The sequence below is a fragment of the Procambarus clarkii genome, chromosome 68 (genome assembly GCF_040958095.1).
Source record: "Procambarus clarkii isolate CNS0578487 chromosome 68, FALCON_Pclarkii_2.0, whole genome shotgun sequence".
Taxonomy (NCBI): Eukaryota; Metazoa; Arthropoda; class Malacostraca; order Decapoda; family Cambaridae; genus Procambarus; species Procambarus clarkii.
The window spans coordinates 8,281,763-8,303,234 of record NC_091217.1 but is presented as its reverse complement, the minus strand read 5'-3'; the positions used below and the strand labels follow the sequence as shown (position 1 = coordinate 8,303,234).

Genomic DNA, 21,472 nt, shown 5'->3' with positions numbered 1-21,472 from the left:
GGTAGAACGGCCTATTGACATAGCTCGAGTGCATGGGGGAATTGTGTAAAACCCTGGTTTGTGTCTCGGAGAGGCTGCAGGATCCAAGTAAGTTAGGTATTCTGGTTTCAACTCTTTTGACCATGTTGTAGCTCAGTCGATTAAGGCAGTGTCTGGGATGATCTCGAATGTAGGTTCGAATCCTCGTCACGGCCCTTGTGGATTTGTTCACGACTATTTTTTGTCAAATGCACAAATTCAGACTCACATTGAGAGTTAAGCCCCACTTCCAACCTGCTCCTAATGATATAATATCCCCATCATTATTTAGAACCAGGTGACAGGAGGGGCATTCTACATAGCCTACATGTATTTACACATAAGCAGTATTTTACCCAGCATTATGTTATTGTGTATCTAAATTGTGTAGTGTCTAATGGGCCTGCATCCAATGTACAGTATCCATGATTCTTAAAGTTAGACAAAGGGTTTGCTAAATTGACATTTACAATGAAAAAACTATTCCTTACAATATTATACAGTACTGTTACACTATTATCATGGCAAGGTTTTGCTTCATGATTAGATACTGAAACCTGTTGGTTAGTACTGCATTAAATACACACGGTGTATCCATGTGTTTGGATCAGACGTCACCATTGTTACAACACACTATTCAGCGTGGTGCCTCGAGCACACACTCTTCCACCAATTACATTGTTTTAATTATCTACCTATCTGATGTGCATGTTAATATATTTTAGCACGTTTCCTTTCACCTAATGCCTCGGCTCACCTAGCAGTCAATAGGTACCCAGGAGTTAGGCAATTGTTGGTAGGGTCAGTAGTTTGACCTAGTGGGGGGGGGGGAAGTATTTAATTCTATTTCTATTGAATTTATTTAATTCCCTGTCCCTGACAATGGGAATTATTATGATTATGGAGTTATCTACACACGTACCTGCGAAGTATACAAGACAGGAGGAGCTTGGAGCGACGAGCGACCATGGAGGGCCCAGCTGGTGCGTTGTTTACTGTGTCCGGTTCCTGCGCCTCACTCCACTACTTACATTATTTTTTCAAAATATGTACTAGTTAATAAATATTTATTTGTTTATAATAAACTAATTATAACGCGAATTTAAGAACAAGTTTGCTGCAATATGATTCTATAATCACTTTATAACGGATGAGGGAATTCGAACACCGTCGCTTGATGAGAGGATGAAACTTGTCTCTCCTTCCTGGCATTTTTTTTTATTTATATATATGAATTGTTACATTCTTGTACAGCCACTAGTACGCATAACGTTTCGGGCAAGTCCTTAATCCTATGTCCCTGGAATACGACCCGGCCAAATCGTTTAACGTTTTCATTTTACTGTTGGGTAAACAGAGGCTACAGTTAAGGACGGGCGCCCAGTAAATTAAGTTTTAATTTATTTATTTTATTATGCACCCCATACCTATTTTGTGGGTGGTAGTGGAAAGGGTTACAGAGGCACATAATGGGCTCAGGAACTGAACCCCACAATTCATTTAACTAACCAAGTTAAATCTTGATGAGCTAGTAACAAATTTCATTGCACATGTCACTTCAACAATGGGCTTGAGACCGACCACAAGTACAGTCTCTAAATTAAGCAACTGACATGTGGTCCGTTTTATTGGGGACATGAAGTCTGTAGACGTATATTATTGAATGTGACCAGAAGGGCGAAATTCATAATTCTAGTGCGAATCTTCTCTATTTTCCTTGCATTTTGCTTCACTTGAGAAAAAGTTGAAAAATTAACTCTTCAAAGTTCATTTTTAGTTTTATTTGACCTGACGCTAAGAGATGCCCTTCAGATAGACAATGTTAACAAATTGTTAACATCAGCAGAAAAAAAAAAAGATTTAAAGTTCCTTGGTGTATACCTAGACAAGACTCAACTTCAGCACCCACATACAGCACAACCAAAACAGTCTCAAAAATGTTCAGTATACTTTCTATAATCAGATATTAAGTTCCCCACTCTGCTCTCCTCTTATTGTGGCTTTACAAGAATGTAAAAACATCAATGCTATATACTCTCATAAACCCAATGTACCTTCTTGTATATATATAAATAAATATAATAAATAAAAAGAATAAATAAATAAATAACTCCCAGGTTACCCATTTACTGCTAATGAACAGAAGCCTCAGGTGTAAGGAAATGTACCCAAATGTCTTTTTCTGCACAGGAATAAAACTCAGAACCATTCACATGGAAGGTGACTGCACTGATCACTACATTACAGGTTAACTATATAGTCAACTAGTGCATTTACATGTTTAAGAAAAGGTAGTAAAACAATTATCGACATATGTAAAAACTGTATTTAAATATTTCACACATGAACATCAATATAATTATACGGCATTACACAGGAATCTTTGGCACAATTTTTGTTTCTGATCTAATTAAATTACATTTCTCAAGAGAGAATGAGACAAAAATACAAAAAATTATGGAACAATTTATGACCAGAAAAATCTATAAACATTCTTCATATCTTTAACTCATAACACATATTACATCAGACATCAAGACATAATAAAACATGACTAAAACATTTATATACAAAATAGTTTCTAATAAAAATAATGTACAATGAATGAAAGTAAACAGCAATACTGGAATAATATAAATATCACAGAGTAGTCAAATACAGTATTTTGAGATTGGAGACTGTCTAAAGACATCTATTTACACTGTATTAAAATATTTTTACTTCGTCTGCCATCCACAATATGAGCATGGAATAGGTCATGACACAAGTGGTAGTTATGTTCTGCTAGAAAGTCTTGTATTTTGTCTCTCAAAATATCAAATAACACTATATGAGTTGGTAAAGCTTTGTATACAGACTGAGAAAATTTACTGCTGGAATGATTTAATTCACTGTTTTTCCCATAGTCTATAATATGGACTGGATTCTCTTGTGTACCTGAAACCGAGTGTGTGTGTGTGACAAAGTTGGAGGCTTTGCCATATTCTTGATGTAGCCAGCCAAGAGGATCTTGCTCAAATATATCTGCTTCATCTAAATAATTCTTCTTCTGTTGCAAGTTTGGTTCGCAAGTCAGAAACCTCATTGATATATTTTGATGTATATGGCTGGAAATAACAAATTATGCTGTTAGTATACATACTGAAAAAATTAAATGCAAAAAAAATTATGAAAAAATTAGAGTAAAGAAATGGTTCATACTCCAGCTTTTCATTACAGTACAGCAGAACTAGTGTGTTGCCAAAGGCTTCACCACATGACCAAAAGAAGAGGACAGATGGGGTGCTGCCTACTAAATGAGAAGGAATGATAGTAATGCTTCTTGGCTCTTTCCCCTGTCCCCTCCCACATCGAGGGTCACGAGTTTCCTCAGTGCCAACAAGTCACAACAACGCTGCATTAGTAGTGTTTACTTCTCTTGAATAAACCAGTTTAAGCTATGTCATTCTAAATAAAGAAACAATACATGAAAGACTTTGCACAATATATGTAATAACATATTGTGCAAATTCACATCATGTGTGTGAAACAGCGCTGCTAACCACCTTCACCACTGACCAAATATTCAATACAGAGTTTATTAAAGTTAAAATAAAAAATACAATGATCACACCGCTTACCATGCACCAAGTGACTGTATCACCTTATGTATCATAATACTGTACTTCTTTATGTACACGGCAATTTCCAGGCCAAGAGCACATCATTCATAATGAAATTGGTTGGAAAACAAAACAGAAGAAATAGAGAGTTAACCAATGAAAATGTAATAAATCCAAGTAATTACACCAACTACCAAACAAAAAGTGATTGTATCACTGTGAATAAAGTGATTGTATCACTGTGAATAAAGTGATTGTATCACTGTGAATAAAGTGATTGTATCACTGTGAATAAAGTGATTGTATCACTGTGAATAAAGTGATTGTATCACTGTGAATAAAGTGATTGTATCACTGTGAATAAAGTGATTGTATCATGGGTGTAGTGCAATTTCCACTGCATCTATACATCTAAAACTAATTTAACATACATAAAAAATATTAAGGGTTTATTAATGTGGGAAACACCAACATTTGTTAAATTACACAAGCAGTGAGGGACTGAGGCTGCCGTCTCAATATGGTTCTTCCCTTTCTGACAACCAGCGAGTATAACTATATTAACTCCATTTTAAATAAAGACAAAATTAAAGAACATTATCAATAAAAAGCAAAATTAAAACAAAATTACCAATAAAAAATTAAATTACAGAAATACATATTTATTAATGTCTGAAAGTAGGAATAACAAGTTACATGTATCGGTAACTGGCCTTTAAGCAGAACAATAATGTTAGCTTTTTAAGTATAGAACCAGTTTTATACAATTTTTGGGAAAAATACATTTTTTCTCTGGTCGATGCATTATTTAGTTCTCTTTTTGATGCATACAAGCACTTTGTCTTTGCCTGTGTACTACAGTCAATTCATTTTCTTAAATATGACACCAAGAAAAACAATTAAGAGGGGGTGGCAGTCTTGCTTCCTGTGGATGGTTAGGTAAGCACAGTACAGTATTATACAATATTATACTATATACTGTGTACAAATTTTGTCAGTCTACTAAGCAAGTTTATTTTTTTTTAGTACAGCTGACTACTGTTATACAGTATATTGCATACTGAAGCACAACAAGAGAATTACTGTACACCTGTTTTGTTCATTTTGAATGATTTGTTTTATCTGAAAGCCATTATTTTAGCAGTTCCCCAAAAAACCTGTGGACCTTTTCACTCTACCTATTCCCCTCTCCCAATTCTCGGCTTGTTACAGACAACAGTTACCTGTAATATGGAGTCGAGTGGCACGGCATGAGAAAAAGAATATCTGATTTGCTGCGAACCTTCGTATCATTTTGTAGAATGGTCATTACATCCAGTGAGCCTCTCTGATGGACCAAACCCAAGTACAATACAGCTATGAGATTGGGTATTGCCAGGAAAAAGATGGTAGCAACACTTCTGAAAATAAAATAAATGTTAATAAGCACTAGATAAATCATAAATCTGTAAATTACTGTATTAATAACTACTGTACCCTGGTGAGGATTCATATTCAGGACCACTGGATTGCCAGCCTTATACCCAATTACAACCTCTACAAGTGTGAAACATGCTGTCAGTACAAAAAAAAATCCATTGAACATCTCATTATAAAACTCTTTACCATGCTACCTCACTCTCTTATATTATTTAGAACTTGTATTTATTATGCCAAAAGATTATCCAAAATAATGCTTACTGAAAGTGATAGGAACTTAACTAATTTGGTACAGACAGTATAGTATTCTGCATTACCTGTATTTTGAAGACTGATCTTTTCTCTTGGAATATGAAGATAGTGTGAAAGCAACAAAGTCACCAGCTATACAGAAGCACAGAGGCACAACTGGGAGGAGGAATCTGAACTCCTTGTGACCTAAGCAGCTGCAATTAGTGATAAACACATTGTAAAAAGTACAAATAACAGAACTTAAAGATTTTTTACATAAATAAGAAAAGGAATATTTAAAGAACATAATTGACAACTTCAGTAGTCTGAATTTTGGAGAATACACTGTAATGTAATTTTAATTACAAAGAAATTAATCTCTTACAGCTGTGCTAGACTGCCAATTGTCCAGTTTATATTACATTTATAATTTTGATTAAAAGTATGTAAATTTAAATACTGTATTCAAATTCCACATAAGAAGCTACTTTACAGCAAATGGATGAACATTTAAGTAAATGAATGGCAGCAAGGACCAATATTTCTTTTATTCTCATCCAATTATTTGATATCCATTTCTGTAAATGCTGTAAATCAATATTTAAATTCATGACCTAATTCTGCATTTATTGCACTGTCCTGTGGCATGACCCCCCCCCCCATCAGTAAAGACCTCTCCCACACAGCAGGGTCATTGTCTTGGGTTGAGACTTGCTAGTGCTGATGCCTTGGTTCTGAGGCTGTGCAGCAGCTGCAAGCAACTGTCACAATACTGGACACCAGTGCATAACAAAACATCCATAATGACACCACTTCACTAATTACATGACTGAACAATCCCACAAGTGCAATTTGCAATTTGATAATATAATACAGTATTTTAAATATCCAAAATGACTGATTTATGGACCCTCTTGATGCATAAGATTATCCACTGCATCCAAGCATCCGGTATGTTTGCAATTTTTGTGTGGGGCACAGTTGTCTGCACATACATTACAGTATTTTGGTGCCAAAATCCCACGGAAGAAGTATATTATTAATGTGAAAATAACATTTTACCGTCATCATGTTTACAGAATTACATTATCTCATTTATGCAGGAATCTAATCTGTTTCATTGGACGTTATGGCGTGTGGCTCGTAATCCTTCTGATGCATCTATTTTCTATTGAACAAGATTCCATTTGAGCAAGATATTACTTTAGATGAATTAATTAGAAGTACTACATTAATGTGACAGTCAGATACGGCTATGTAAGTAACAATACCTACCTATAAATTGCAACCGACCATAAACAGACAGAAAGTAATTTCTTGTGTCTAGCTGGATGGGTCATGGCAGCCAGCACAAAAGGGAGGAGATGTGTGGCTAGTGTAGCTGGCAGACCTTGGGTCAGATACCAGTGCCATGGAAGAACACCATAATGAGATGCTAAACCTGATATGACATTGAAGTGAGCAAACCTCCATGGTACAATGACTAGTTTGCCGTAATACCATGTGTCCAATCCAACACTCAGAACAAGCACACCAACCCTGAAAATGTGCAACATATTAGTAATCAAATCATTATCCCATTTCCCACTTTTATGGATGGAGAGGAAGCCCACTGTACGGGAAAGTAAATGTTTCTAAGAATAATACTGGCATTTACCTTTACTGAATTCTGACATTTGCCTGCATTCCAATCAAGAGACTAGGGAAGGGAACTATCAAGAGAAAGTGCCAAGCCATTGTGACTATATAGTACTGTATCTGGAAGGGATCAAGATAAGGATTTGCAATGGGATGGGATTGGTGGGGGCAAGGAATGGTGCCCAACCACTTGGACAGTCAGGGATTGAACACTGACCTACATGAAGCAAGAACATCACTCCACCGTACAGCCAAAGTGGTTGGGTTGGACTAGTCAGAAGAAATGTGACTATGCTTAAAGCAGGGGTACCAAGTATTGTACAAGTGCTACCACAAATGGAAGTGGAGGATAGTTACCAGGTGGTCCATTCAGTAGTTATTGGGAGTACTTTGTGGTAGTCCCTGTGATGGCAAGTAGTGTTTGAAAGGGCTCTGAATAAATTGGAATGAATGAACTGGAGGTAATTCTCACCTGAATGGGTATTCTCCTGCATCTCCCTAGCACCAGTATTATAAGGAATATCTGAAAAGATTTCTATTGCACTGGTCAGGAATGTTAACATGGCCCCATAATGGAGCCATGTTATGGAATGTGGAATCTGAGAAAATAGACCACACACAATTTACAAATTATGTGGAATCAAATTGGTTGATTTTCACATAAATTATGTGGAAATCAACCAAAAATACTAACAGGAATCAACCAAATTGACAAAGAGGAAATCCTGACACCAACAATATCATGCACAAGAGGACACTGATTCAAGCTATGGAAACAAAGGTGCCAAATAAACATGATAAAGTTTTCTCTTGCAAACAGTGATAGACGGTGGGAACAAGCTAAGTGAGAAGATGGTGGAGACTAAAACCGTCAGTAGTTTCAAAGCGTTATACAACAAAGAGTACTGGGAAGATGGGACACCACGAGTGTAGCTCTCATCCTGTAACTATACAGTACTTAGGTAATTACACACACATATAGATATATGTACTTTTTTTTTAAGTGAAAAATAATATAAGATTTTATAAATAGATTTATCAAATCAAGAATTTAATATTAAAGGATGAAAAGCTAATTTGCATTTCAACAACAATCAGCCCTCAACAACAAATGTTCAAGAATTGTTTAATATATTTTAAAAACTAATTAGACTATGATTTCCTCTTTCCTATTTTATTGAAAAACTCAAATCTAAACAATATTAAAATAACTTGTTATATAAATTATATCAAAATGATGAAAGAAATAAAAAAATGTTGGAAAACTATCTTCTTCAGGTTATCTTGAGATGATTTCGGGGCTTAGCGTCCCCGCGCTAATATAATATAACTACTGTATAATGATACTTTGCACATGCTAAGACCTAAATGATAATACTCACATGGTTATAAGGTACTTAAACAAGAGGAGAACTTTAGTATGTGTTATCCATAAGTGGTGCAGACAGAGAGGAACGAAGGGTATCGCTGCTGTCGGTCGTATGACACATGCTGCACCAACAAGCCACAAGTATCCACTATCACAGCATTCTGGTGATTAACCAAACCATCTTGAATCTTTTAAATATTGAAACTTTAGCAATTCTAAATAAATTAAATAGTTTTTATTAGGAATCAGACAAGTACTATAGACTAATAATAGTGTACAGTATTTAGAAATTGGAAATCAGTGTGTTTTAAGATACTGAGACCATAAAAATTAATCAACAGTTTGAATATCAATAATAGGATACTAATTTATGAAAATGATAAAATTTCTAACTTAAATCAAAGGGATTATACAAACATTATTGCAGGTAATTTGGTTGTTAACTTGTTTTGAAAACTAAATATCCATCAACAGTATATCCATTGTTGCCTCATACTATCTGGGTCCATTTCCCTTGAAAGGTGGTCTTATGTAAAGGTCAATTTCCCACATGACCTTCCACTTTCTTGAGGGTCATTGCCCCACAAGATCTTATGTAAGATCTTACATAAGGTCATGGTGTCCCATAGGTAGGGACAAGAAGCCCATTAGGTTTACTAATGTCCTCCTATGCCAGCAATTGACCTTTCACAGGATGTAATCCATAACAGTTGCCTAACTCCCAGGTACCTATTAACTGCTAGATGAACAGAGGCAGTAGGTGAAAGAAAATGTGCCTAACCATTTCTGCCTCCACCCAGAAATATTCATAAAATATTTATCACTACAGTGGATGTCACTAAATACAGCAATAGCCTTCACTGGAAGATAAACCACCTCTGTATTCTCCTCTTCCACAAAATTTCATGGGTGACTGAAGACAGATCTACATGGTGAATATTGTGTTCTATTACAGGTTTTAGGGATATTTTCAACCATCGGGTCCATTACATAAGGATATCTGTGTTCAGAAACTACCTTTAAGTGTTTTCCATGGGTACTGGCAGAAGGCAACAGACAGTAGAATCATTTCTGCACAAGAAGTCAAAGTTCGTGGTGCACAGTATTCCAGGAACCAGGAAGAAACCAAGCAGATGGCAGTCCAGTGAGCAGAGGCCTTACCATACAGCATTCTGGATAACTTCCATATATGATAATCCCCCACAGCAAAGGCCAAGGCATGAAATACCCTTGGAACATGAATCTGAAAACAAGTACATATATAAATAAACTTATCTTGCAGCATGTCATGGTGTAAAGCTGGGATAATACCATTTATGATACCAACTGATAACGTAACATTAATAATGCAGTATAAACTACATATTTGCTGATACTGTATTTCACATGCAGAAACTGAAATATCAATTTAGGATAATTCTTTGAATGAGAATCATATCAGAAACACCAATGTTAAATATTAACCAAAAGACAGTAACTGTGATCAAACACAAGGTCTTCACAGTATAATACATGACAAATTAAACTTTGCTTCTAGTGTCAGAAAAGGGAAAAAACTGAAAAATACACAATAAAATTAATCTATGATGGAACAAAAAATACAATATCTAGAATGTTTTTCTAATGAAAATAATAACATAACTTTGTACCATGAAAAAAAACAAAATCCACACTTGCATGGAACTGTATTGGAACTAATGGCCACAATTAAATATCATCAACATAAAACAAACTTACCAACAGAAATTGATGCTCCAAGCCCAGCAGGGTTAAAACTTTATAAAGACTTGCCAAAGCACCTGGATAGAGGACACTTCTAATTCCTTCTTGCCATTCCCATGTTTGATATCCATATCTGTCACAGACATGAAAACGAACATTTTGATAAAGGTAATTTATGAGTACTGTATATATATGTAATAGTTTTATAAAAACAAAGAAATATGCCAGTAGTGTATACTGTATTATATTTCTTGAAAGAAATAACAGTATTGTGCAGAAACTGCTCCCATCTCACAAACACTGAATCAGCTTAGAAGATAAGAATTCATAAGAAAATATGCACAAGATAAATATGATATAGTCCTCACAAATACGAGGTACATAGCAGGAAACTAAAATGAGTACAGATAGTACTCATTCCTCTTAAAAGAGGAATGCTACCAGTGATTTATATTTAGACTTTTGAACCAAGACTTACCCAAAGACTAAGAGATGTGCAATTTCTGTAGCCTGCCAGAACTCATCAGCTACGAACCAAGTCTGTATGATGAAGACGCTTAACAGTCTCACAAAAATGAACAACCACAGTGGATTCCCGGCCATATTTCAGTCTGAAAATGCAACTTTAGTAATTACAAAGTTTAGAAAATAAACTTTAGGTTGTACAGTATTAGAATAAATGTAATCACAGTAAGGGGTTGTACACAATGCACAGTAAGGGTTACCTGTTAGCAGCAAAAAGTTCGCCTAATACACAGTGCAGTTACTGGAGTATCAAATTTATGCAAATTAATTTTAGTTACATTTATTGATACAGTTAAAGACGTGGCTGTCTTTAATTCTTTATTCAACACCTCCATTGCCTAACACCTCTACAACTATTATTATATAGGAAATCTTTACCATGACATACAGTATGATAAAAATAGAATTACTAAAAAACTACACAATGACAGCACCCTTGAGAACTATTTACCTTAAATATAAAAATATACATAAATATGTTCCTTGGCCTATACATAGACAAGAGACAACTTCAGCACCACATACAACACATTACAAAGACACTCTCAAAAACGGTCATATACTTTCTAAAATCTGATATTATGCTCCTTACTCTGCTCTCCCCGAGGATTGCAATAAAATATTATTATTATTATTATTATTATTATTAACTATTATAAAAAAGTAAACACCTTCATAGTGTTGTTGATGTTGACTAGAGCCGGATTACGTAATGGACAACATCTGACGGGTCAGTGCAATGGAAACTAGACAGGAGACATTTTTTTTACCATTTCAAACAAACAATTATACGTTTTATTTATATATATATATATATATAATTGTTCAATATTAAAAACCACAATATAATGCTACTAACAGTTAAAATCTTCTACTTAATAGACATATAGTAATTAAATGACGTATATAATCCGGGTTGGCTAAGAACGCCGCCCGCCGGGGTAAACACTACACAGCTCAATGCCCACAAACATGATTGAACGCACGAAACATAAGACTGAAACCAGTTTTTGGATACACTCTTATTACATTTATTATGTGATATCATTATATACAAGTATAGCTAAGTATTAAAGGTAAGCGCCTAATATGTAATATTCATTAATAAAAACGAGGTCAGAAGTCTGAACCCTTCTGTAAAAGAATTTTGGGCGCTCATGTACTTGTGCGATAGCTGGCGTTCACAGCTGTTGTTTCCTACAATAAATAGAATTAATCAAATAAATAATAAATAAATAAATGTTTATTCAGGTAAGGTACATACATACAAGAGATTTTACACAAATTGATCGATTTATAGATAGAGCTAGTACATACAGTGCCTAAAGCCACTATTACACAAAGCGTTTCGGGCAGGAAAAACATTAATTTATTTATTTATTTATTTATGCATATAGAAGAATGTACATAAGGAATGTGAGGATACAAATATGGTAATTACAGTCTTGTAAAGCCACTAGCACGCGCAGCGTTTCGGGCAGAATGACTAAAACTAATGGTTTAATGACTAAAACTTAATACTAATTGAGTATAAGGAATAAAATGTGTTAAGAACAAATAAAAATAAAGATAAAAAAGGGGGAACATGGCTGAAAAAGCAGCACAAATACAATTAGGTCGACAAACAGCGTTGTTTTTTTAAACAGACATGGGTTGACAATAGAGGGGTAATAAAACGTTATTACCTCTCTTTATTATTATTAGATTCAAATAAAACGTTATTTGTTTATTTATTTATTTATAGAAGAAGATACATTTGGATGAGAGTACATAACATCGGTATTCTTACATTCTTGTAAAGCCACTACCATGCATTGCTTTTCGGGCAGAGCCTTAAGGACCAGCCCGAAACGCTATGCGTGCTATAGTGGCTGTAAAAGTATGTAACAACTCTTTTATATATAAATAAATAAATAAAATAATAATGTCTTAGAAGAGGAAAACAGCAGCGAACACAAACCAGCGCATAAGCAAATACGAAAGGGTTCGTATAAACAAACTAGTTTATGACCAATTTTCGTGTACTAAACCGCTGGTTGTTGTTGTTGTTATAGATTCAGCTACTCGGAACAAGATCCAAGTAGCACGGGCTATGGTGAGCCCGTAGCTTAACTGGCACAGGAACGGAACAAGTAGCACAGGCTACAGTGAGCCCGTAGTGGCCTGACCTGCCACAAGAGCGGTGCTGTTGGAAAAAATCCGCCGGTATCCAAGACCGGTTATGTACGATTCGACCAGCCAGCCAGCCCCTCTCCACCAGCTCCCCCAACACCCTCCATCACTCTCCCTCACCCCCACCACCATCAGCTGGACGGGGAGGACCACTGCCGGGACGCCGCCGCCACTGACCACCATGACCTCCCAGGACACCAACACTAATGGCAACGGCAACACCCTCAAGTTATACTACTGGTACACCTCCTTCTACTCCCAGCGGGTGAGCAGGGACGGTGGCCACGCTACAGGTGGCTGGCTCCCAGCATACACTACACTATGTACTCCACTTGTTATGTTTAATTGCTTATGGCAATGAAATTGTCATTTATGGCGTATATCTTTTTTTTCTGATAGGTGTGAGACATGTAGAGGCGTGTTTAGTGAGCGAGTTTGTTGTGGAGCAGGTGAGCCTTCCTGTGGGGGGAGGGCAGACGGGTTATGGGAATTATAATGATGAGTTATTTATAGTATATTAACTCGAAGTTGGTGTTTGGGTCATAAATTGGTGATAGAGAAGCCCTGGTGGCTATATATAAGGAAATGACAGTGATCATCTAACCCACTACAGTCTTTGTATTACTGTCCCAAAATGGTAAGTAGTTCAGTAGCCAAAATAGATCCCACAAAGCAAGACCATAACAGTACCAAGAAATTTAATTACTCGTGTAGGAGGTAGTACATGCTGGTTTTGGAACATTATCAGGATAAAGTGCCAGGTCACTTCATAAGACTGGGGCATTCAAAGTTTCTCAATTCACTGTTTTTGTTACTGTGAGGCAGAGGTTTTGGCAGTTATTTTGACACAGACAACTTCATGAATGGTGCGACACTGGGAGATCAGCACTCAAGTTGGATGCAGAAAAATTATATTTATATGCACTGGTATGCTTGGTTTCAGAATGGCAATTTAAGTTAGATTTCTTAAGCACTTGTTAGACTTTCTTTGCAAATTAAGCATCTGCTTTTCCATCCACATTGGTAAAAAATATTTAGAGGTCAAAACACTAAAAAGTTTTTGCCAAAATCAGGTGCGCAGTGCAGTGGTCAATGAACAAAAATTGCACCTGAGAACACTTGGTGATCATATAATGCTAAGGTGGACAAGATAATATGAAAATTAATACAAAAATACACTGTAAGCAATGAATACAAAGCATAAAGATATACTAGTGTACTGTACCAAAGACAGCTACCATACCACCACAGCATCAGACACACGGCGTTGGCTGAAGGCAGACTGCAGGTGAGAGACCAAGGTGTTCCAAGAGCACCGAGAAAGAGACTGCCTCTCCATGGAGGTGGCGCCCTTTATATAGTCTGGCGGTGATGACAACGCAAGGGGGACATCTGGTCAACTGGCAAACTGCTCGTTTGTGGCTGTGCCTTTGTGTTGAGCTGCACCACTGCCAGTTGGAGGCAGCTAACTGTTTGTTTGTGAAGGCAAACTACCAGTTAGCAGAGGCGCCCGGCTTGCCTCCGAATCATACCTGGCCGTGGGGGGGGGGGGGGTATGATAAGGACTGATGACTCATCTGGGCTAATGTAGATGTAGACTTCCAGTGCAGAGGCATTGAAGGTGAGGGGGGAAAAGGCAGTTCCACTGCTATGCAGGGGATTCACGTGACAATATCATGCAATGGGTCCCAAGAAAGTCAGTGGTAAACTTCAATCCAAGAAAATAGTTGTGAGGATGACAGTAGAGGAAAAACAAAGAGATAATAATAATAATAATAATAATTTTTATTTAGGTAAAGGTACATACATAAAGAGATTTTACAAAGTTTGTTGGCTTTATAGATAGAGCTAGTACATACAATGCCTAAAGCCACTATTACGCAAAGCGTTTCGGGCAGAATCGTAAGGCAGATCGTAAGGCAGAATTTCGGCAGATCATTCGTAAACATGAAACTGATATGCGGGTTGTTATGTCCCTTCCTCATTAATTAAGAAAATGTGTGCAGTATGGGAAGAATTGCAAAGTTTTGCTGAAAAGTGTCACCCAGATAAAGCTGTAACAGGCCATTGTATTAACCTTTTTAATGGCAATGTGATGTCTCACTACAGACAGGTGTTAAAACATAGGGAAAAACAAGTGTCAATAGACAGGCTTTTAGCAAGACAAACAAGCAGTGAGCCACAACCAGGTCCTAGTGGTATGCCTGCAAAATGTAGGAGAAAGTACCCCAGAAAAGTCCTCACTGCCTGATGTTATAATGGAAGGGGGACTCCCTTCCAAACACTAACACCTCTCCTCCTCCCTCCTCCCCCTTCCCTCCTCACTGACTTCCTTATCCCAACAAGAGTGCTCAATAAAGGTAAGATATACATACTGTATTGTAGTACAAAAAGAGCGTTTGAGCAAGTTCAGTAATGACCTTTTTTTAAATTTTTCCATGATGGTTCCATGCCATGATCCCCTATCAGCTCCCTCTATGAGATGTTTTGCAATTTCTCTCTCATTCCCTGATAGTTTCCTCGATGGTAATCTAAGTCATCATCCTGTACCTTTACGAGATTTTCTGTAATTGTATTCCATCTTAGAAAATTGTGATCACACGAATACCAGCGATTTATCACCGATCACCATCGATTTATGATGCCATCCATATAACTATTAAACAATTGTGTTCCCATTTTGGTCAATTATGGTTAAATATCATTGCTTGATTCTTATAGGCAATAATTTTATAAATGCTTATATTCCCGTTTACTCTTACAGGTTCTGATGGCTCTATATGAGAAACGTGTGCCTTTTAAAACACAAATAGTGTCATTATTGGCTGAGGAGCAGTATGAGCCATGGTTTTTAAAACTGAACCCACGTGCTGAAGTTCCAGTACTCACAGATGGCGTTAAGGTCATACCCGACTCAATCCGTATCATTGAATATTTGGAAGACAACTTTTCTAATGGTATGTACATTTGATGTATTCTGTCAGTTTAGCAATTATGGCTCTATTGTAAGAGAATTTGGACCTCCTGTAAAACCATTAGCTTTTGGTTAATGTAAGTTACATTTTTTATTGTAGGTCATTAATAAGATATTGATTATTTAAAAGCCTAATGAAATACTTTAGAATAAGCTAATTCATTGCATTGTTTTATAGTTGTGTTCCAGGGGTACTGGTACCCCTGGTTTATATAAACTGCAGTATTGAATTGGATTACAGTATTTCCATTTGTTATTAAATAATATGGAAGAGAACTTCTGTGTAGAGTAGCCTACTATACTTGTAAATAAGCCCAAAGAAAGCCTGTTGTAAATAAAATGCAGTACTGTACAGCATAGAGAATAAATGGGGAAAAAATGCTAAATTTTAGATTTGTTAATTTTCTTCCTTCAGATTGATTAGTCCTCCTCCTCCCAGTTGATTAGCTGTCCTTCTGATTGATTATCCCTACTCCTGACTGATTATCCCTAATCCAGTTTGAATATCCCTACTCCTCCCAATTGATTAGCCCCACTCTGCCCGATTGATTAGCTCCACTCCTACTGATTGATTAGCCCTCCTCCTCTCGATTGATTACCCCCCCTCCTCTCGATTGATTACCCCTCCCCCTCCTCATGATTTATTAACCCTCATCCTCCCTATTGATTAGCCCTCCTCCCACTGACTGATTAGCCCTCTTCCCACTGATTAATTTGCCCTCCTATTGATTGATTTGCCCTCCCACTAATTGATTAGTCCCCCTCCTGCTAATTGATTAGTTTTCCCATTGATTGATTAGTCCCACCTAGCCTGCCTCCTGTTTATTGGTTAACTTGCTTCGCACTAAACAGAATACAAAGAGGCAAATACAAAATTATGCAGGCATGTTCTTACTTATCTCTCATTATTGTGGCCAAAAATTAATACTAGGCATTGTATTTGTGAATTAGGCCCCCGCATCGTAGGTAAGTTTTGCTCACTCAGTGCTGGTAGTGCATGGCAGCCATCACAGAGTTTTAAAATAATTCATATACGAAATTAGATGTAATCTGTAAAAATTAAAAATTTCAGCCGATACATTAACTTGAGGAAATGAGTGCAGATGCAGCATAATAAATTACCAGCCAGTATTGTTATGTTACACAGGGCAGTTTGGGCAGCTGACTCCAAAGGAAAAAGGCAGCGAGGAAAGCAAAAATATCCAGAGATTTCGAGACCTTCTAGAGACTCTTCCTATTCCTGCTTTAACGTTCGGAACAGCCATTCATCCAGAACTAGTGGATAACCCCAAACCACCATTCACTCCACTCCTCCTTAAAAGAATGAAAGGTATATAAGTACAAATTATGTTACTGTGTATTTTCTTATTGATATTATAACAATGACAACCATAATATTAACTAGAACATGCACATCATTGGCCCAAGTACATTGCTTCTCACCAGGTGTGCAGCCCTATCTTGACATTTGTTAACAACCTTATATAAGACTGTATCACATGGGAGAGGAAGCCCTTCAGGAATCAGAGAGAGAAAAAAGACTTGGTGGATGCAAGGGCTGATTTGCCTAATAGGCCGAGTGATTTTTCGTTTTTTTCAAAAAATGGTTTCTAATTGGTTTATTTGAATTATTATTATTATATTAAATTAGGAACATAAATAATTTACTTATGTTGGTTTAGGTTAGGTTAAGATGTGTTAGGTAGGTTCGGTAGGGTTGGTTAGGTTCTGTCATAGATTTACATTAGTTTTAACTCAAATTAAACAAAGTGATCTTATACATAATGAAATGGATAGATTTATCATTTCATAAGAAAAAATGTAGAAAAATATATCAATTCAGGACAAATTTGGTTCATTAGGCAAATTGGGCTTTGCATAGTAGGCCGAGTATTGCATTCTGGTACTCTGGACCACTAGTTGTCCGGTACTGATACCACGCCACAGTTGATTGCCTAAAGTTTGGGAAGGTTGTTATAAGAGCTGTGCAAGCACTTGGCAACACTTGTGATGCATATTGGCCACAGTTATTTCAGCAGTTCTTGAACATGCTGGGGCTATACTGAGCATACATTTAAAACAACTTGAAAAGTAAATAAGTTTTCTTCTTAAATGCTGGAAGCTTTGTGGTTTAAGCTTGTTTGTATAAACAATTAATGTCCCATAATATTTGTCATTAACATATTCAGTATTGCAGAAAGTGTGTCTGTATTAGAGTGAAATGGAAAAGGGATAGTGTAATGTAGTGTTACTAGTGTAGGTATCCATCGACACATTAGTCATCTCATTATTTAATAATTCATCAAGTTGTTTTTGTGTGTTTTGCAGTCATGCACATCCAAATAATATGCCATGGTTCAATTTCTTGATTCCCAGAAACCGCTAAGACTCGCCATGTTATTATAAGAGAACATGCAGAAAAGACTCCAGAATTCCAAGAAGCCCTCATGGAGAAGGCAGCTGCAGCAGAGCATGGCTCACTTAACCTAAACAAAACCAGAGAAGAAATGGATGAGGTGTTACAGGAGTTTGACTCGGTTCTACAGAAAGTGGAAGATGAACTGTCATCCCATACTGAAGGTAAAGAAATATAATAGTGGGGGATTAATGGCATTTTTACTGGCATAGGGATTCAGTACAGTTAAAAGTTTCTTCTTTCTAAACACACAAACTTCTGGATATAGTTTTGGTAACAGGCTGGTGGCCAAGACATTGACTTAAACACCTTGTAGTAATGACGGTTTGAAATTATTGAATGGTATTACATAATTTCAAATACACGTAATATAACTTTTAATTGTCCTAATAAAAATTACAGTATACAAAATTTGTTTAATGAAAGATTTTTTTTATTCATATATTGCCATGTTAAACCCCAAGACATGTTCCTGCCTTAAAATGTTCCACATTTTAATAACTTTTAAACAGGAGAAATAAATATTATAACTTTATATTAAAGTAATAAAACATAAAATGTGTGTAGGTATAAGGATATATGAGTGGGAGGTACTATATGAGTAGAATGTCTCCGTCTGACTGTCTTAACAGTCTCCGTGGTGTAGTGGTAAGACACTCGCCTGGCGTTCCGCGAGCGCTATGTCATGGGTTCGTATCCTGGCCGGGGAGGATTTACTGGGCGCAATTCCTTAACTGTAGCCTCTGTTTAACGCAACAGTAAAATGTGTACTTGGATGAAAAAACGATTCTTCGCGGCAGGGGATCGTATTCCAGGGACCTGCCCGAAACGCTACGCGTACTAGTGGCTGTACAGGAATGTAACAACACTTGTATATATCTCAAAAAAAAAAAAAAAAATGTTGGTGCATCATCTGCCAGTCACTGCGCCTGCCTCCCTTTCACCCACTCCAGCCCAGGACTAGCAGGGCAGGCAGGCCAGGCAGGCATTCCAGACAGCCATAATTGGCAGAACAGGTTGGCATGGCTGGCAGTGCTGGTGTCCTGTGCCAGTCACCTTCAGCCTAGGTAAATCTTGCAGTGACTGCTAAAGAATGATAACTTAGTAATTCACTGCTAACTGTAAACCGACATGCAAAAAATTAGAGAACTCGCTAAGAATTATAAACACACATGTGAATGTTATATTTATAGTATGCATTGACATTGCATAGAAATTTTCAATGGATGAATATGCTGCTGAATTTGAATCTGGCTTTCTTTCCTCCTAACAATCTGACAATTGAGAAAGAATGGGTTAAATTTCATCGAGGTGTACCATCTTGTGGTTCAGGTTCTTGAACCTGATGATGGGAGGGGCAGGTAGCTGAAGGAGCACACCACAAGTTTGTTTGGGCACCGTAAGGATTTCAGAGTTGCCAACGATGTAAATTCTCTGTGTGTGACTTTTGAGGTTGCAACTGTAAGGATCTCTTCAGTTGGAAACTCTCCAGAAGCCTTAGTACCAGTATGGCCCTGAAGAGACATTTGAGAAGTTCTCACTGGCACTGGTGCCCTACCTCACTACATGATTCGCTCCCCCATGAACAGTGGAATTGTGTTTTAGGGACAACCAAGTGGAATTGCTCAGATTGGATGTTTGTGACCATAGTCCACATGTGTATTCTCTGCTCACATTTGTATTCTGAAAAAAGACTCTGAAGCTTTGCATTCTCAACGTTTGTCATTGCATTATTCCTTTGAGTGATAGTGATGTGCTAAAATTTAAGACATGAAAATGTGGGTTGCCTTATAGAGTAGATGCAAATTAAAACTGAATATGTAGGTTACAATCGGAAAAATAGAAATTTGAAAGAGCAGCTACAGGCAATATTTCTTAAAAAGTTAAATTTCTTGTATAGTGGACCACAAAATCATATTTACCTGAATTTAATCGAGGGCCACTAATACTAGTGGCCTTGATGAGGACAGGAAGCCGGCAGCTTGCCGAAGGTCCCCCCCCCCCATTTGCCTTGATCTTATCCATCTGTATTTTAAACCCCAGTAGAGTTTTGGCATTTACAGCTTCAGTGGGTAGGCAGTTCCATGGGTTTACAACCCTAAGGTGAAAAAGCATCTGTTTTCTTTCCTTCATTGTGGTTTGTTGAGCTTGAACCCATTGCTCCTCGTTTGTGTTACATCTGACCTTTTGAAGAAATTGTCCAGATCAGTATCCTCCAAACTGTTCAGTATTTTAAAGATTGCGATGAGATCTGCCCTGTCATGCCTGGTTTGCAGTGTTGTTAGCCCAGTGGCCCTCAACCATTCCTGATACTTGAAATGACCATGCTCTGGTATGATTTTTGTTGTCCGGTGTTGCACCTTCTTCAGGGCAGCTATGTCTTTCTGAAAATGAGGTCTCCATGCCTGGATGCATTGATCCAGGTGGGGGCACACCAGAGACTTGTACAATTGAGCGACTACTTTCTTTTTCTTGAAGGTAAAGGTACGCTTAATTATTCCCAGGGTTTTATTTCCTTTTTTTACTTCCGCTCTCCCACTTGTTGTGCAACATTTAGTGAATGGTGGATTCTGACTCCAAGGTCCTTTTCCTCCTCTATCTGTTATAAGGTAGATAAGGTAGTGCCGTCTTTTTGGCAGTTGTGATGTGGATTGTTGTGCCCCACATGCAAGGTATGTATTTATTGACATTAAAAAGCATTTACCTGTTTCTGTAGATCAGTTCCTTTGTAAGGTCTCATTATTTTATTATTGAGTTCATACCCATCCCTTGGCAGTGATGGAATAATTTTCCATCACTAACATATACACTTGTAAGTTGTGTGAGCTAAGAGAGTACAACATATGGACTACCTGAAGTAGTTAAAATTGGGATACATAGTCAAAATAGAGGGTAATACAAAAACTGTAATATTTTATTAAATATTGGGTCATTTCTTGAACATTATTAGTGAAGTTGTTCAAGTTCTTGGATAAAAGTGGTTGTAAATTTTTGCTTGTTGTTTCATGCATATTTATATTCATGTTTCAGGTAAATCATCTTGGTGGTTGTGTGGAGAGTTGTTTAGCATTGCAGATATAGACTTGGCTATTCTTCTAAATCGCCTTAATTGTTTGGGCTATGAACGAAGATTTTGGGCTGAAGAAAAGCGTCCTCTCCTGGAGGCTTACTGGTATAAAATACAGAAGAGAGATTCATTTAAGGTAAGGTAGCTTATTCCTTTATTTTCATTCCTAGTTTATATTTCAAATTAAAACTTCTGATACTGGGTACATCTTTTATTTTTTAAATTAAAATAAAGTAATTGAACTATATAAGTAAGCTACCATTGCATGTTGAATTTTGGGAGTGCATAATTGTTTATTAAGACTATACATTATGTTGCA

General features: G+C 36.9%; 3 protein-coding genes across 6 annotated transcripts in view; 1 reads left to right on the top strand and 2 right to left on the bottom strand.

The window, feature by feature from the left end:
• Prp18 (pre-mRNA processing factor 18) overlaps positions 1–1,083 on the bottom strand; it is an 8,503-nt gene extending 7,420 nt beyond the window's left edge. The window contains exon 1 of the mRNA XM_045769290.2: positions 941–1,083. The gene's annotated coding sequence lies outside the window, so the exon portion shown is untranslated. The remainder of the gene's footprint in view (positions 1–940) is intronic.
• A 1,238-nt stretch (positions 1,084–2,321) lies between these two features.
• On the bottom strand, positions 2,322–14,023 carry PIG-B (phosphatidylinositol glycan anchor biosynthesis class B). Of its 4 annotated transcripts, XM_045769284.2 has the most exons (10): positions 13,940–13,995; positions 11,196–11,247; positions 10,478–10,610; positions 10,015–10,132; positions 9,295–9,520; positions 8,291–8,438; positions 6,546–6,809; positions 5,357–5,485; positions 4,844–5,020; positions 2,322–3,125 (listed from the first exon to the last, which is right to left on the bottom strand). In XM_045769284.2, exons 3-10 carry the CDS (start codon positions 10,600–10,602, stop codon positions 2,711–2,713), a joined length of 1,602 nt encoding a protein of 533 aa, XP_045625240.1. In that variant the 5' UTR covers positions 10,603–10,610; positions 11,196–11,247; positions 13,940–13,995; the 3' UTR covers positions 2,322–2,710. The 4 variants fall into 4 exon arrangements, with proteins under 4 accessions (XP_045625240.1, XP_045625242.1, XP_069166921.1 ...); XM_045769286.2 differs by lacking the exon at positions 11,196–11,247 and having other exon boundaries at positions 13,940–14,023; XM_069310820.1 differs by lacking the exon at positions 11,196–11,247 and having other exon boundaries at positions 13,922–13,944.
• Positions 12,557–21,472, top strand: part of Gdap1 (ganglioside induced differentiation associated protein 1) — a 15,347-nt gene continuing 6,431 nt past the window's right edge. Inside the window, exons 1-5 of the mRNA XM_045769289.2 lie at positions 12,557–12,961; positions 15,461–15,653; positions 16,818–17,000; positions 18,047–18,250; positions 21,117–21,289. Coding sequence (XP_045625245.2) covers positions 12,746–12,961; positions 15,461–15,653; positions 16,818–17,000; positions 18,047–18,250; positions 21,117–21,289 — 969 coding nt within the window. The 5' untranslated portion in view covers positions 12,557–12,745. The remainder of the gene's footprint in view (positions 12,962–15,460; positions 15,654–16,817; positions 17,001–18,046; positions 18,251–21,116; positions 21,290–21,472) is intronic.